This window comes from Phascolarctos cinereus, unplaced genomic scaffold (assembly GCF_003287225.1).
Source record: "Phascolarctos cinereus isolate Bilbo 61053 unplaced genomic scaffold, phaCin_HiC Scaffold_1;HRSCAF=81, whole genome shotgun sequence".
Taxonomy (NCBI): Eukaryota; Metazoa; Chordata; class Mammalia; order Diprotodontia; family Phascolarctidae; genus Phascolarctos; species Phascolarctos cinereus.
In genome coordinates, this window is record NW_027555514.1 from 141344943 (window position 1) to 141362278 (window position 17336).

Consider the following 17336-nt stretch of genomic DNA (forward strand, 5'->3'; position numbering starts at 1 on the left):
TTAGTTGCATGAAACAAAAAACCAATAAGCTAAAACATCTTGAAAATATATACACAGAATGTCTTTGCAAGAGAAGATAATCTTTCCATAGAAAATTAGAATTTTTTACTAAGTAAAATCAATCCTCCCTCCCCCCTGCCAAAAAAACCCCCAAAACAAAACAAAACAAAAAACCAACCATGTCTGTGACATCAAAAGGATTGTTCACATTATATTAAAATTGCTTACAGAATTGTTCGGTGTCAATCATGATAAACTTTGATGCTACCAGAAGTCTCCTGATATGGCCAAAATAATGTTTGACCAATGATATGCCGATTAGCTTTTAATGATTCCATGTAGGAAGAACTGCCTACCTGAAGACCAGTATAATCAGTTAATTGATAAACTAAGATCTTCCTACTCCGCATTGTAAATGGATGAAGCAAAAGAGGTGTAAAGATAGCCACATGATTAGATATGTTGTTGAAAATGATATTAGAGAAGATATTGCTTTGAAAAACCAGTTGGTGGTTGTGGTATATGAATGTAATGGAATTCTATTGTGCTATAAGAAATGATGAACAGGCTGACTTCACAAAACCTGGAAAGTCTTGTATGGTCTGATGCTGAGTGAAGTGAGCAGAACCAGGAGAATGATGTACACAATAACAGTCATGTTGTGCGATGACTAATATTGATAAACTAACCCTTCTCAGCAATATAAGGATCTAAAACATCTCCAAAGGCCTCATGATGGAAAATGCTATCCACGAAGAAGAAAGAACTATGGAGTTTGAATGCAGATGGAAGCATACTATTTGCTATTTTTTTTCTTCTGTTATGTTTTGTTTCCTCTTTCTGGTGGTTCCTCCTATTGGTTCTAATTCTTACAACATCACTAATGTGAAAATATGTTTAATAGGAATGTATATGTATAGCCTATATCAGATTGCACGTTGTCTTGGGGAGGGAGGTGGGAAGGGAGGAGGAGAAAAATTTAAAACTAAAAAGCTTATGGAAGTGATTGTTGATAATTTAAAATAAATTAATTTAAAAAAAGAAAAACCAATTGGTGGCAATGCAATATAATGAGAAAATTTCAATATAGCTGGCAGATTTTAAATGAAAATAATATACTGCAGCAGATCTATATCTGAGAGATCTGGCACTAACTGAGCTCAAATGATGTCAGGATAAAATGCAACTTTATGAGTACTAGCCCTTTGTGCAATCTGGAAATAATGCATGCTTCACAGACGTTATCTGTACTGACAAATATGTGAGGGAGTATAGATAGAGTTCTTCAAGTAGTTACAGGAATAATCAATCACTGGAACTATCAATTCTACTCCTGGAACCAGCCTAGGTTCTAATAGCTGAGCTTTTAATTTATGTTGCCTGGACCAGTCTCCTCCCTACTTTCTAGCTCGCTTTTATGTTATCTTCCCCATTAGAATGTAAGCTCTTTGAAGGCAGGGACTGTCATATTTGCTTGTATTAGTATCCTTAGAATTTGGTACAGTGCCTGACACACAATAAGCACTTAATAAATGCTTTATCACTCATAAGAAAGTCTATTAAAAGGAAGGTTGTTGCAAAATTGCATGATACTATGTAGGTAAAGTACAACATACTAGCTTTTTTATGCAAAAATACTTTAAAGAGTGTTTGAGGAATTAGATAAATTCCATTTTTTTTAAAGATAACAAAATATGAAGTAAATTCATCTTATAACAAAAATTTCCTAATGAAACATAGATTTGGAGGATTTAAAAAAAACAGAGGGCTCTAAATTAATACAAAGTCTTCAAATTCACACTCTGATGGAGAAAGGTAAATGACTACATTTATTAAAAAAGAGCTATGGATAACAAATTTACAAAATAATATTTTTGATAGGATTCCTCTTTAAAAAAAAATCTCCTTTGCAAACCAAAAGGAAGAAAGTCAAGCTCTGCTTATTAGTCAATCACTTGTGGCACAGTGGTAGGCCACTGTTTTTTTTCCTTTTAATGAGCAGCACTAGTGTCCCAGGGCAGGATGTGCATTAATTAGTAGGCCAAATGAACTCACATTTAATGTTAGCGTCCATCAATTCCCACAGTGCTCATGTCTCAAGCCTAAGATAAATAGATTGGATCTGCAGGGAGCAGGACTGCTGGGACTAGCTTGACTGCCCAATCATGAATGCAACAGAGAGTCAGGGCATTGGCTTTGGCAGACTTCCTGATGTCACAGTATTTCCAAGGAAGAACAGAATCAGAATGGCTACCCCATGGTCAATAGCAAAATGTGTGGAGTGGTCTGAAGCACCCTTGGGACACCGTGGGGAATGCAACAAGATCTGCTTCAACTACCAAGGGATGTAGAAATGATGTGGGGTCAGTCAGGAAGTCCTGAGAACCACTAGGAACCAATCACAAGGAGCTAGTGGTATTGAATGTGAAGAATTTATGGATCTGTAGGGAACTGGTTTCATGAATGACAAGGTCTTTTTTTGAGAACCCATCATTGAACAGTAAGGGAGCATGGGATTAAGAGTCAGTGAATCAGAGTTCAAATCCCTGTTCTACTACTTACTACCTAGTCACCTTACCTCTTTTCATTTATGACTTTTGTTGTTTCGGTCATTTATCACTCATGTCCAATCCTTTGTGACCCCATTTGGGATTTTCCTGGCAAAGATACTGGAGTGGTTTGCCATTCCCTTCTTCAACTCATGTTACAGATTTGAGGAAACTGAGACAAATGGGGTTAAATGACCTGCCCAGAGTCACACAGCTAGTAAATGTCTGAGGCCAGATTTGAACTCATGAAAAATAGCACTCTATCCACTGCGCCACCTATCTGCCCCATCAGAATTAAAAGATCTAATCAGGATCAGCAGCAGGATAAAGATCAACATTACACAACATATGAAGTTTCTTACGGTTTAATCATGGTCCTCTACCAACTAAGGAACTAAAGAATGTTTGCCCCTTTTCAAAGTTTCCTCCTGCCAATCAATTGTTCTCATTTTAGTCAAAAATTTGCAATTCTATTTCCATGGCCACAAAACTGGCCAGAGCCGCCCTTTGGAATCTTATAGAGGCTGTTTCCTACTTTCCATTACAGCCTAAGAAAGTTTGGGCCTAAGAAGGGGCTCTCCTTCTCCTCCTCTCCTAAAAGTGCAATTATGTTGGAGCACTACCTCTTCTACCTATTGGCCAACACTGGTGAAAACCTGTCCTGCCTCTCTATAAATTCCCCAGGGAAATATGACTCTTCCCTGATACATAACCATGGAAGGATGTTCATTGCTACTTGACAACCTTCTCTACTCTTATTGACTCATTTCACTTTCCACAATAATGGCTTCTAACTACCTCCTTCCCAGTCATGGCAGATAACAGTCTTCTACTTCACTGAGAAGATACAATACTCTCAAAAAACCCCTCAAAACAAACCTTCCTTTGACCTTGTACCCCTTCCCCCTTTCATCTCCCTTCTCTTCCTTTTCTTTCATAGTTCAACTTTAAGGAAAAAGTGACTCTATTTCCCCATCACTATTTCCTCAACCCATTGCAGTTTGGCCTGCATCTTCACCACTTTATGCTCACCACTGAATTCCCAATTGCCAAATCCAATAACCTTTTTCTTAGCCAACATCCTCTACCTCTCTATAGCAACTTTTGCTACTGACCAGTTCTTTGGCTTCGGAGACACCATATTTTCAAGATTCTCCTTCTTCTTTTACTATTCTCCTCTCCTTCCTGATCTTCCTGCTCCTTGAAGACAGATATTCTACAAAGTTCTATACTAAATCACTTCTTTCTTTATGTACATTCCTTTGGCATTCTCATTCATTCTCATGGCATCAACTACCACTTCAATGTAGATGATTCCCGTCTCTATCCCTAGAACTGGTCTCTCTTCAGTTTCAGATCTGCATTTCCAACAGCCCACAGCCCACCCTCATCTGGAGAGCTCACCTCCAACTCAAGTTCAGCATTTCTGAAGTTAAATTATTACATTTACCACTAAGCTTTCTCATTAGTTTGACTTCATTATTTATCAGGAGGATTACTATTTTCTCAGTCTCTCATGTTTGAAACCTTGATTTTTTTCCCCTTCCTCTCTCTAACCTCTCACATCCAAGTTGTCACCAACTTCTACTGAAATTAGCTTTATAAAAATTTTCACATCTTTTCCCCTTCACTCCCATTATCATCATTCTACTATAGCATATTATTCACCTGGACTATTGTAATAGCCTGATAACAGATCTTCCCAATTCCTTTCTCTGCCACCAAGCTGTCCTTGATACCACTGCTAAATTACTCTTCCTTGTGCATAGATGTAGTCATGTCACTCCTGTGTTCAAAACAAAATCCTTAGTGATTCCTGACTGCATACCAAATAAAGCTCAAATTTCCTTGTTTGGCATTCAAAGCTTTTCACAGTTTGTCACCATGTTATCTCTGTAGAATTCCTTCTGTTACTGTATTGCACCTACCCTTCACTCCAGAGAAACCTGCCTACTCCCTATCCTTGCTTAGCAGTTTTCCTGACTTGACTCATGATATTTGCTAGTGTTGGAATGCACTCCCTCTCTTTGCCTGCTAAATTCCTTCCTTTCTGGGTGCCATCTCCAGTCGTCCTGACTCGCCACTGGACCCAGATGGCTCTGGAGGAGAAAGTGAGGCTGGTGACTTTGCACAGCCCTCCCTCACTTAAATCCAATTCACTTGCAAGTCATGGCATCATTTCCCTGATGTCATGGTCCTCTTCGAGAATGAAGGACAAACAACAACAACAAGAACAAATTCCTACCCATCCTTTAGAGCCAAACTCAAATGCCACCCCCTCCACAAAGTTGTCATGAACTCCCAAGACAAAGAAGCATTTTTGACCTTGGACCCTGCACAGCCCTTTGTTTTGAGCTCTCTAACAGACTTATGTTATTATATCATGCATGACAGTTTTCTCTGTTTGTATCTTATTCCTCTATTAGAGTACAGGTATCAGGAGGGCAGGGACCTCATTTTATACAAGCTTTACTTCTCTCTCAGTGCCCATCACATGGCTCTACACAAGAACAACCTATTCACCTCCAATTTGTGGATTACCTTACTTCCTTCAAGACTGTCGTTTATCTACCGGAAGCCTTTCCTAAACCCACCAACTGCTAATTCTCTCTTTCTCTCTAATCCTCTCCTTCCTACCTTGTATTTATTCTGTATGTACTTATACATGGTGTTTTCTCTCCTAATAGAGTGTAAGCTGCTTGAGTGCAGGAACTGTTTCATATTTGTCTTTTTTATTGTTCAGTCCCTGGCATGCAATAGGCACTTAATAAATGCTTATAAATTAACTATATATATGACTAAAGTTTTTAGAAGGCCTAATTTCCATATAAGAAAAATAATTAGCAAATTAACAAATCAAAATTCCACCTTTACTTCTATTGCTATGATGAGACATTTGTCAGCTAACAAAATGCTGAATTACTGCTCTGAATTTCAAGATTATATACATCATAATGGAAACAAAATAGAAAGCATTTGGATGAAGATAAAAGGGAAAAGAAAGAGAAATGGTATTGTTGTGGGCAGATTTTCTGGCCTGATAGAAGATATAGATAATGCTTTTCTGAGGCAAATCACAGAACTGACAAGAGTCAAGATAGAAGAGGAACCACCAACTATGGAGACAGCAATTAGAAATCGACTTCTGCTAAAAGCAGATCATATGACACATCCTTATAATTTCTATCCTAATAATTTCATGTCAGAAATTAAGAGGAAGCAATTAGGGTGTCTGTTACTCTAGACTTTTAATTCTGATCAATGGGAAGCTGGTGATATGGAAGCAACAGGGACAATACAATCTTAGTTTTAAATAGCAGAGGAAATAAGCAGTGGGGCACAGTCAGAAAAGTAGCCTAGTTTTGAAGAAAAATGATTTAAAAAATGAGCAAACTCAGAGGCAAGATAAGTTAGACTCCAAGATATTTTAAAAGGGAATGTGGTTATAGAGAAGGAGTTCTTAACTTTTTTTTTGTAACATGGGCCCCTTTGGCAGCCTGCTGAAGTCTATGGACCCCTTCTCAGAGTGTTTTCAAATGCATAAAATAAAATTCATATGATTACAAAGGAAACCAATTATATTTAAATACAGCCATCAAAATGTTTTTTAAAACTCACAGACCTTGTGTTAAGAACCCCTACTATACAGAAGGTCAAGAGGCACAAAAATAAAATTCTGAATTTAAGCTGTAGGTAATTCCAAAGAAAAGAAAATGCTAAAGGAGGCAGTGTATCCTAAACTGAGAATCCTCTGATGTGTGGTGAATTTAAAAGGGAATATTCAAAAGCTGAAGGGAGGGCTATATAATTTAAGATAAACACCAAAGGAGTGGGCTAGAATACCATAAGGCATACTAAAGCCCCAGTGATTTAAGACTTACAAAAAGGCTAAGAACAATAAAAAATGAGTTTTAAAAAATTGTCAGGGTAGTGACACTAAAAAACAATGAGTTAGGACTTAGGCTAGGAGAAGATGGTAACATGTTAAAAGATGAGAGAAATCAAAACAATACAGCACCTGATTTGCTTCCATCTTATTCATTTAAAGGAAATGACTTCCAAGCTAGAAAAGATAGAAAAAGTATTAAGAGGAAATTAAAGCCCAAGACAGGTGACAATGTAGTAAGAAACCCTCCAACTGGTTTGGATCCATTCAAATCCCAGGCCAAAATGAATTACTTCCCAAAGTACCATATATGGTTGGTTCTTGTCCTTTGTTCTCAAAGAGGACCCAAATGAGAACGCTATGCTGGGGTCGAGGTACCACGTGTCTGACTGTGGCTGATCAGACCAATACAAGCTCTGAAGGCTACACCATGGGTCGGGTACAAATAGTCCATATGAAGACCTCTAAATCTGCAAATCTCACATTTCTTTTGAACTACCACAATTCTGCCTACTTCATAGAGCACAATGCCTTCTTTGATGTGGATAATCCATGATGAGTGATCCTTTGCCAGTGACTCCCCATAACATGCAATTGATTCTAAAGTTCTTCAGAAAGACCTTGAGAGTGTCCTCGTATCACTTCTACTGATCTCCACGTGAGAGCTTGTTTTGTGAGAGTTCTTTATAAAAACAGCCTTTTAGGCACACGTACTTTTGGCATCTGAACAATGCGGCCAGCTCATTGGAGTCGCACTCTCTGCAGTACAGTTTGAATGGTTGGCAGTTAACTTGAGAAAGGACCTCAGTGTCTGGTATCTTATCTTGCCAGGCAGTCTTCAGAATCTTCCTAAGACAGTTAAAATGGAAGTTCAGTTTCAATCTCTTCTTATACACCAGGTTGTTAGGTGGTGAACTGGGGTCACAAAGGAGGTTATAGAAACTCCTCCTCTGTAGGTATTTAAAATAGTCTAGATTTCCATTTGGGGATTGAGAGAAGAAGATAGGTTAGATGTAAAGAGATATTATGTCTATGTACATCGCACCTTAAGCATGCCTGATCTTGTCCACAAACTAGAAGATCCCTTCTAGCCTTACGATTAAATTATTGAGAGAAATGATTATTTCTCTCTTGTATTAATAACTAATTATTGAATCAGGACCAAGGTTTTTCCCTTTTTCTTCTTCCTCATCCAGAATTCAACCAGTGTGGGAAATCTTGGGCAAAGACTTACTCAGGCTAAGATCTAATCAGACAGTAAAAGAAATTCTAAGTTTAGGCTAATGGATGTATTCCTGCTCATTGTGTTTATTCAGATAGGTCAGAAAATGTGGATTCTCCCTTCTGTCAGACAGATGATATGGAAATTGATAAGTCTCTTTGACCAAGTCTTGAGTGATCCTCAAGTCATGCACCTCAAGACCCTCATTAGAATGAGACTTCATCTCATTATAGTATTCATTTTTGCATTAATTGTTAAGCAACCAGAATTGATTGCGACCATCAGGAACATTGGCTCTTCCAAGCACATAAACTGTGACTCTACTGCCTTTGAGGGGTCTTCGGTATTCCAGAGTGCCACTGACCTCTTTTTATTAATAAACATGCTAGCCTTATTAATAAAATTATTAAATCACACAGAAATTATGTCTCTTGAACTTTTTAAGCATCACAGTTTTATTTAATGGACATCTTTAAAAAGGTAAAATAGTCAAAACAGACTGTAAATCTAGATACTACATTAGTCTCACTCTTTCTTCCAATGATGATTGTTTACAGTTTTATATATGAAGATGATCTTTGAGTTAATCAGTGTGGGAACTCTCACCAGCTATGAAGATTGCAACCCTTATATAGTCTTAGAGTTGTCTGATGTTCTTAGAGCTTAAATGACTTGATAATGGTCAAAGCTAGTATCAGAGGCAAGATGTAAAACCCAAGCCTTTCTGATTTCACTTTATCTACTATACTACACATAGATTCTCACAATTTTATTTACTATGCTTGAAAGAAAACTAATATGTCTAATAAGATTGTACATATATAGCCCACATCAGATTGCATGCCGTTTTGAGGAGGGAGGGGGGAAGGGAGGGAGAAAAAAATTTGGAATTCAAAATCTTATAAAAGTGAATAAAAGTTGAATAACTATCTTCACATGTAATTTGAAAAAATAAAATACTATTAAGTGGGAAAAAAGAAAACTAGATCAGAAATATAATAACCAATTAGGTTTTGGTATCTCATATTACCTAAATAATAGCAATTATTCTTACCTAGAAGATCTATGTATTACCACATAATTTTATTAGCCTAATGTTGCTTTCTCTAAGTACAGCTAATTTCCTAATGCTATCCCCTAGTTTTGCTTCTCTTATACTACCAATGCAGAACTGAAAATGTTCAATATTGCTGTTTCTTTTTTGCTTTTTTCCATTACCTTTCATCATCATTGTAGTCACAGCTAAGTTCTCCTGAGATCTAATGAACAAAGCTTTGCTTCCCACAGACTAACAAAGAAGTAAGTCAAACCAAGCCTTTATTTTGGAGCTTCTGACCTACCAATCGATGCTAAATATAGTTCATGGCTGTTACTAATCAAACTTGTCCAGAAGTGAAATATTTTAATGCACATTAGATCTTAGTTCTCATGTTAATACAATCATTAATGGAAATGGAAACTACTTAGTCTGGGAACCCCGACAATCAAACTAGTATATTATTTGCCTATTTTATAGTCAGGTGGCCTTAGGGCCAGTTTTCAGTGATTTCTTTTTTTATCTACACACACGCACACATACCCCTACATACTTATAATTATGACAACTTTCTAGCCCTTCAATTTGACATATAGTTGATACTTGTTTGACATCAGATATCAGAAATAGCCTACCAGTCTGACAAAAGACATTCTGTCATTTTGTTTCCAACTGTTATGATGAAAAAAATAACTATCAAGATTATAAAAATTTAAAGAGAACAAAAGTTCCACCATAACCAGGCACATTTTCTTAAAAGACACATTTTGTTCCATACAGTCCTAGTCAACTCCATAAGCACAAGTTTAACCAACAGCTATCAGCAAATTTAGAAATTTTAATGTATCAAACATTATGGTACAAATGGAAACAAAGTAGGCCTCCCAGAACTTAATTATTCTTTTTATAGTACAGGCAAAAAGAAAACCAATTTGAAATTTCCCCCTTCAACATACCAAAATTTGTTGGGGTTTTTTTTAACAGTCTTAGAAATAATTTTTCTTGTTCAAAATTATTTTAAAAATTCTGGATCTTGAGAGGGTGAACTTTCATTATCTGAAAAATTCACACTTCATTCCTTGATGATTTTAAATAAATTAGGTACAGTTATACTTATCTGAAAATTAATTGCTTGGAAATATGAATTTAAAAAGATACAAATTATAAGCAATACTATTAATACATTATCATCATGCAATCCACTATAAGCACAAAGATAGTAAACTTACCTGATGCACGTCTAGTAAATCGGTTTATCACTGGAGCTATAAGAAAAAAAATAATGAATTTGTGATTAGATAATTTTATGTAAAACATAAAAATACACAAACCAAATGTTAAAACTATGTTCTTCAATTCTGTTGACAAAGGAAATTAAAATTCCTATTACTTAAATATCAAAACCACAGAGTTTGACCAATTTTTGTTGTAGGTAAAGTACCAAAAGATATATATATATATGTGTATACATATATATACACATGCACATATATGTATAATATACATATACATATACACACATACACACACATCAATGTTCATTCATATCTTCCCTCCTCTTTGTGAGAAGAACATTCTAGGACCATCTTAGCTAGAAGATAAAGTATGTAAGATTAGGTTGGAAATATACGTAGAAGCCAGATTATGTAAAATTCTGAATGCCAAGATAAGAAGTCCAAACTTTATCTGGTAAGTAGTGGGAGGTTTGAGCAGAAAAGTGATTTGATTAGACTTGTACATTAACTTCATGTAAAACTGAAGGAAAGAGCCAGGCAAAGGTGAGGAGTCTAGCTAAGGAAATGTTAGCATAGTTCAAGAGAGTGGAAAGGGCCTGAACAACCACATGGCAGTGGGAATGGAGAGATTATCATGTGTAGGATTTGTACTTAGGACCTAGGTTCAAATCCCAGCTCAGCCACAGAGGATCTTGGACTAATTTCCTAACCTCTCTGGTTCTCAGTTTGTTCATCTGTAAGAAGGGCAGGGGAGAAATGGTGGATTAGTTGACCGCTAATGTTGCTTGCAGCTCTAAATCTATCATCTCTTTAAATCCTACTCATTCTTTAATGCCTAACTCAATATTCATTTCCTATATAGAAAAGCTTTCCATGATCCCAGTGACAATCTTCCTGCATACCTCACACAGCACTGTGTTTTGCAACTATCTAATTCACTCCTCATGTAACATTTTACTTTATAATTTCCTATGTTTATGTCCTATTTGTGCATAAGACTACAACTTCCAGGAGGGTAGGGAACATGTCTTTTATCTAAATTTTACATTTCCCCCAGAACCTAGAAGAACATTTGGCATACATGAGATGTACAATAAATATTTATTGAATAATTGAACATTTCACTCAGTGAAGAAGAAATCTACTAAGTATTTATTATGTGTGTAGCATATTACAAGCAGTCATGGGTGGGTGGAAAGGAGGAAAATTAAAGATGAAGAATACATATTCCTCATCTTAAAGAGACTGAAAACCTTCAAGCACATTAAATTCCTTAGAGCCACTTATAAAGCACTACGTCACAAATACAAAAATATTCCCAAATGGAGAAGCCAAGTCAAATATGTGGTGTAGAAGTGAAAGCATTGGACTTTGAGTCATCAGAGACCCTTGGTACAAAGGCCAGCTCTGCTACTTATTGCTTGTGTGACTTTGGACAAGTCAATTTATCTTCATCTCTCTGGGCCACTGTTTCCTCTGGAAAAGGAAGAAATGGCCTAGATAATCCCCAGGATCCCTCTTCCAACTCAGTCCAAGATAATTAAATGTTTATTTGCAAAAGAAATGCTAGGATTTGAAATAAACTCCCATTTCAAACCTCAGACAAACGTAAATGAACAATGAACTGGGTCCAGAATTGAATAGGAGTTGTGCTGGATCATTTGGGAGACTGCAATTCTTTTAATGACCTCAAGCTTCCAATGAAATAAAAGTCCGTATTTTTTAAAAATCAGTGCTTTCCCTGTGATGTTGTAGGGCCATAAGTCATGGAAAACTACAGCCTCCAAAGAAGTGAAGTTAAGGATTACCCAAAGAGCAACAGAGAGACCCTGGCTGGGCGACAGCATTCTGTGACATATGACAAACATGGGATGATAAAGAACAAACTGTATAAAAGATGTGAATAAAGAAAAATTCTTCAGGAGCGATGGTCTGGTGAAGCATTACAAGTAGACAGCATCATAGAAATGTCAAAAAAAATGTGAGGAAAATCTCCAGCAGTTGGGTGGCCTTTTGCAAACTTATGAGAGGACATTAACGAGTGGTACACAGTATCAGGCATGAATGGGCTGATATCTGTGTCACTGGAGGCAATAGTCACATAGATGAGGTCAGAAATGTATTGGAAAACTGGAATATAGTTTGCATTTACATAGCTGTGTACATGTTGCTTTCCTCTACCCCCCCAGCAGAAAATAAGTTCATAACAAAAGGGAAAAATAATTGAGGAAGTTGAAAATATTGTTCAGGTTTGAGAAATGAAAGAAGTTAAAGACTTGTGGAGGTCTAAGAAGTCATGTAACTATTTATCACGAATATTTTCTTCCAGAATCAAGTCAGAAAGCATACCAAACATCACAAAAACAAGCTGATGTTATCTTAATAGACAGGAAGCTATATTCTTTTGGGAGTCATAGCAGTTCAATCAGATCATTGATTAGTTAAAGCAAAATCAATGTTAACACCAAATGAAAAGAACAGCTAAAAACAAGAAGGTAACACTGAAAGCAAGAGCCTTAATCTGACCCACCCAAATGATGCTGAAAAATGGTCAATGGAAAAAGGTGAAGATGTTGACCTTGACTTTCAGCATTTCCTGAAAAAGTTTAACTGCCAAGCCCAGAAACTACCTTAGGCAGAAAATTCTTAATGTTGCCAACTAGAGAAATGGAACTGCCATTGGAACACTGGTTTAGAACATAAACTCACTTGTAAAAGCCTATGAGAGATGGATGTCAGAAGACTGCCAAGCTCTATCACTATCACAACATAAAATAGGAAGAGCAACAGCCAGATCAATGACATCATCTTAAGATAATTCATAGATTAAACTGGCAGAAAGATGACAGAGAAAAATGGAGCAAATTTGGCTAAGTTTCTAATCTGTTTACTTCATCGACAATAATGAAGCTACCAGTTTTGAATCCTAGCACTGCAGTCTCTACTATATTAAATGAGAAAAGTGATAGAATGCTAACTCAGCTATGGGCTAATATTGTCAGATGTGAATGAATGAATGAATGAATAAGCATATTAGGTTTATAGTTCACCTCTTCTGAAGAAAAATGAAGATATTAAAGAATTGCTGATTGGGAACAGTTCTTGACCTTTAGGCTTATTTACCACACCCAGATCCTAGGCTTTTTGCTTATGCATTCCACTCATTCTTCATTTATATATGTTAGGTATTCAAGGCTGTCTTCCTAAGGGACATGACCAATACAGCAACTCCTGATTGGTTCCCTGGGCTCAGTGACTGCGGAGTTGTGTCAAAAATGACTAATGAATGCTTTAGGAGCTGAGCAGTCGAGCATTATGTGGGCTCTAAGAGGAACTGAGTAGAAACAGCTCAGTTTCTTTTGGGGTCACATCTAATATTTTCTTTACCTTGGGCCTCCAGCAAGAGAGGGTGGGCAGAAGATAGAATTTATCTCTCTTAAACTGGTGGCAAGAGCAACTAAAAGCATGTGACAGCTAGAAAATATGCTTGCCCATGGAAGGCTGACTCCTTGCCATCTTACCTTTTCTGGCAGGTAGGTGGCACAGTCGATAGGGTGTTGGGTCTGGAGTCAAGAAGATCTGAGTTCAAATCCTACCTCAGATACTTCCTAGCTGTATAACAGTTGGCAAGTCACTTAACCTGTCAGCCTCAGTTTCCTCATCTGTAAAATGAGGATAAAATAGCAACTACTTCACAGGGTTGTGGTGAGGATCAAATGAGGTAACACTTATGCCTGGCACATACAGGTGCTTAAGAAATGCTTATTCCCTTCCACTTCTGCTAGTAAATTATTTAAGTGTAAAATGTTGCCCTTTTCTAGGAAGCTCAAAATGCTTGGTAAATAATTTATTATATTATCTTATTGCTTACATAGCACTTTATTTTAGAGGTGATAATAAAAAAGTTCTGGGGCAGCTAGGTGGCTCAGTGGATAGAGCACCGGGCCTGGAGTCAAGAGGACCTGAGTTCAAATCTGACCTCAGACATTTGACACTTACTAGCTGTGTGTCCCTGGGCAAGTCACTTAACCCCATTGCCAACCGACTGCCCCCCCCCAAAAAAAGTTCTAAGATTTGACTAAAGCCAGAATGAAAGTCTGAAAATTAATCTAGTCTCTAGATCCTAAGGTTCTAGCCTGGCATTTAGGGCATTCTACAATCTGGTTTCAAACTACTTTTCTAGGCTTATTTCATATGAATTTTCTTCACATAATCCAAGAATATAAGTTTTTTGAGGAAAAGAACTGCTTTCATTTTTGTCTTTGTATACCTAGCGCCTAGCATAGTATTAAGGTGACTTTGGGAGCTTTACTACTACTCAACCAGCTTGAATAATAGGAAAGATTTTAGACATTTTACTATCAAATTTTTAAGAATCAATGTTAGATCAAAGTGTGTTGGGAAATGTGGTTCAGAGTTAAGAAATGAAACAGGTCAAGTCTCATAACCAATCGCCATCAACGGGGAAGGAAAGCCAGCCTTGCTGAAGCACCCTGAGGGAAAGGAAGGAGGCAGCTGGTGCCTGGCAACCCAAGCACTGCCATCACTTCAACTACCATTTCCTTGAAGACTCCAATAGATATAGGGTAGGACCCTGAGAACAACAATCCTGGAAATGGACTGCCAGCCCTGTTTCTGTCACAGGCCCCACTCTCAGCCCCAGCCCTATAGCCTTCACTGAGTAGAGAATTCCTTGTGGAAAAGGGACCTACCTTCCTTGCCATAACCAATAGCAATTGCTACCCAACTGCTACTGATGAGCAAGCATGCAAGCCCAAGCATCCCAGGAATAGCAGCACTTCTTCAGATAACAGTCCTGCTTCCAGCCCATCCCCCACAACCAGCATCTAAGTTGCTCTTGCTGAGATAAGACTTGGCAACTGTTTCTGCAGGGGCTACAGTAGCCATAGCTACTGAAGATCCAGAAAAGAAAATCCTCATCACCAAAGTCCTCCACACTGTCAAACCATCAAACATCAGAAATGGAGATGGTTTTATCACTAGAAATGACATTAAAGAAGATGCATTGCCATCTGTTTTGTATCCTAAGAGCCACAGTGCAGCTGACTTATTTATATGTATTGTCGCCCCCATTAGAATATACACTTTTTGAAAGCAAGGGCTGTCTTGCTTTTTTATCTGTAGCCCCAGTGCGTAGAGCAGTGCTTTGCACGTAGTAAACCCGTAATAAATGCCTTTTCATTCATTTATTCACCCATTTACTCTAGGCTAGCCAGAAACCTTCTGCCTATATATATTCTTATTTTTTTAAGAAGAGAGTCAAAGGCTATAGATGTGGAAATTTACAAATGTGATCTGAAAAATGAAACTGATTTTTATCTTAGGCAGGAAACAAATTGGCTAATGATATCATTTATTTGCAACAAGCTTGATCATTAATTTCTTATAGTCAACTTCAAAATTAATATAAATTTAGAAAAAAGTATAAAATGAAAAGAACACGATAAACTCTTGGAGCAAATCCAACACCATTTAAAAAATAAACTATCCAGTTTGAAAAATAGGAAATGGACAAAAGGAAAGACACCATTAATATTTCTTTAAGAGACTTTTAACTGGTATAAAACAACCATTGCAAACAGCTGGTTAAAAGAAATCAGAAATCACCTTAGCCAGCTAACCTTTAATCTCCATGTCAAGCAATTTTGTATATATAGAACTTATGTATGTATACCCTATCTTCTATGACAGGAGGATAAGCTTTTTGAGGGCAGAGACTGATTTTTTTTTGTCTCTATATTCCTGCAACTAACACAGTGCCTGAAATATAGCAGGCCTTTAATAAATGCTTCCTGATTGAAAGAGCTGGAAACAGAGTGCCACAATAGTTTAGAGACAGAGTATGAGCTCATTTATAAACCATGGAGGAGGAGGATGAAGAAGAGAAAGAAGACAGAAGACTAGAAGTAGGATCACCTCACTTAACTAGGAGAAGCAGGTGATAGGAAAGTTTGCAGAGCAGTTGGCATGAGACTCAGCTAACACGTTAAGAAAAATAAACAGTGGAAGAAGAGCAAAACACATAATGTAAAAAGGAGCAGCTCTAACAACATTTCTATAGTGAACTATTCTAATCAGTTACAGAACTATTTAGTACTTGATACACTATGTGAACTAGTGGCCAGAGTGAGCAAGAGAACAGACAGCCAAGTGTTACTCTGGTAATCTCCCCCTCTCCGTGCCCCCCCTAATATTAAAAGAGTCACAGGAAAGATTCCAGTACTCACTCCCTATGAAAGGTTTATGGGAAAAGGATTGGGCATGAGGAGGCCTGGAAAAGTTGTGAACTTCACTGGAAGAGAGAGCTCTCAAACTCTGTGAGGTTACAAGGTTTTAGATTTCTATGTGTAGTCAGCTATCCTACAGTTTTCTGAAAATCTTCTTTTCCAAAGTACCCATCTTCAAGTTGTCAAATAGCTACTCATTAGCAGAAAGAAGTAAAAAAGAAATTCAAGTGAAAAAATACAAACCCAGGAAAACTTAAGGTAGCCTATGAAAATTTAACACTACAATATGAATCAATCAGAACAAACGTAATCCTCAAAGAAAGAAATTGTTGGTTGATAGCTACATATATGTGTAAAGATGGTTTGAAATGACCCTCACCTCATTTAGCCCTGACATATTTATCAGGTCAGAACACATTTCAATTATTCAGTAGGTGTGAACAAGGCCTGGACACCTCCATCAACAATGAGGGACTTGGGCACACCCTAAGCCACTTGTATAAAATGAGGAGCTATCTCAGAACTGAAGTGAGAGTTCAGGGTTTGGCACCAGAGAAAAAGGAGTGGGGACAGGAAGGACTGATCAAAGTATCAGCAGCACAGAAGAATTGGTGACCAGGCCTGATAGAGAAGGGAGAGACTGAGAAAAGCCATCTGCCCTCCAGACATCTCAGAGCAAGAGACCAGGCCACAATTGTACTGTCCTCTTCAAGTACTTAGGAAAATTCCAGAAAAACGTCTGCTCTTTACCCAACTTCCTCTCTCAAAGCTCATTAATTTTTTTAAAATTAAATTTTATTTTTTAAAAAAATTAACAGAAATCTATTTTCTCCCTTATTTTCTGTTCTTAAAAATGGGGGGGTGTTTCTTATAATAAATATGCATATTTAAGCAAAGCAAATCCCTCACTGTCCATGTTCAAAAAATATATATGTCTTACTCTGCACCCTGAATCCATCAACTCTCAGGAGATGGATAGCATGAAAGCTACAAGGGGCAAATAGATGGCATAGTGGATATCAGGGTTGGGGAACCAGTAGCCTTGAGGCCACATGTGGCCCTTTGACTGAATCCAAACTTCACAGAACAAATCCCCTTAAGAAAAGGATTTGTTCTGTAAAACTTGGACTCAGTCAAAAGGCCACACCCAAGGACCTAGA

The 17336-nt window shown here is 37.3% G+C and overlaps 1 protein-coding gene across 1 annotated transcript in view; it reads right to left on the reverse strand.

The window, feature by feature from the left end:
* PRKAR2B (protein kinase cAMP-dependent type II regulatory subunit beta) overlaps positions 1-17336 on the reverse strand; it is a 148327-nt gene that overhangs the window by 94857 nt on the left and 36134 nt on the right. The window contains exon 2 of the mRNA XM_020984581.2: positions 9923-9958. Within this exon, the coding sequence (XP_020840240.1) occupies positions 9923-9958 (36 nt within the window). The remainder of the gene's footprint in view (positions 1-9922; positions 9959-17336) is intronic.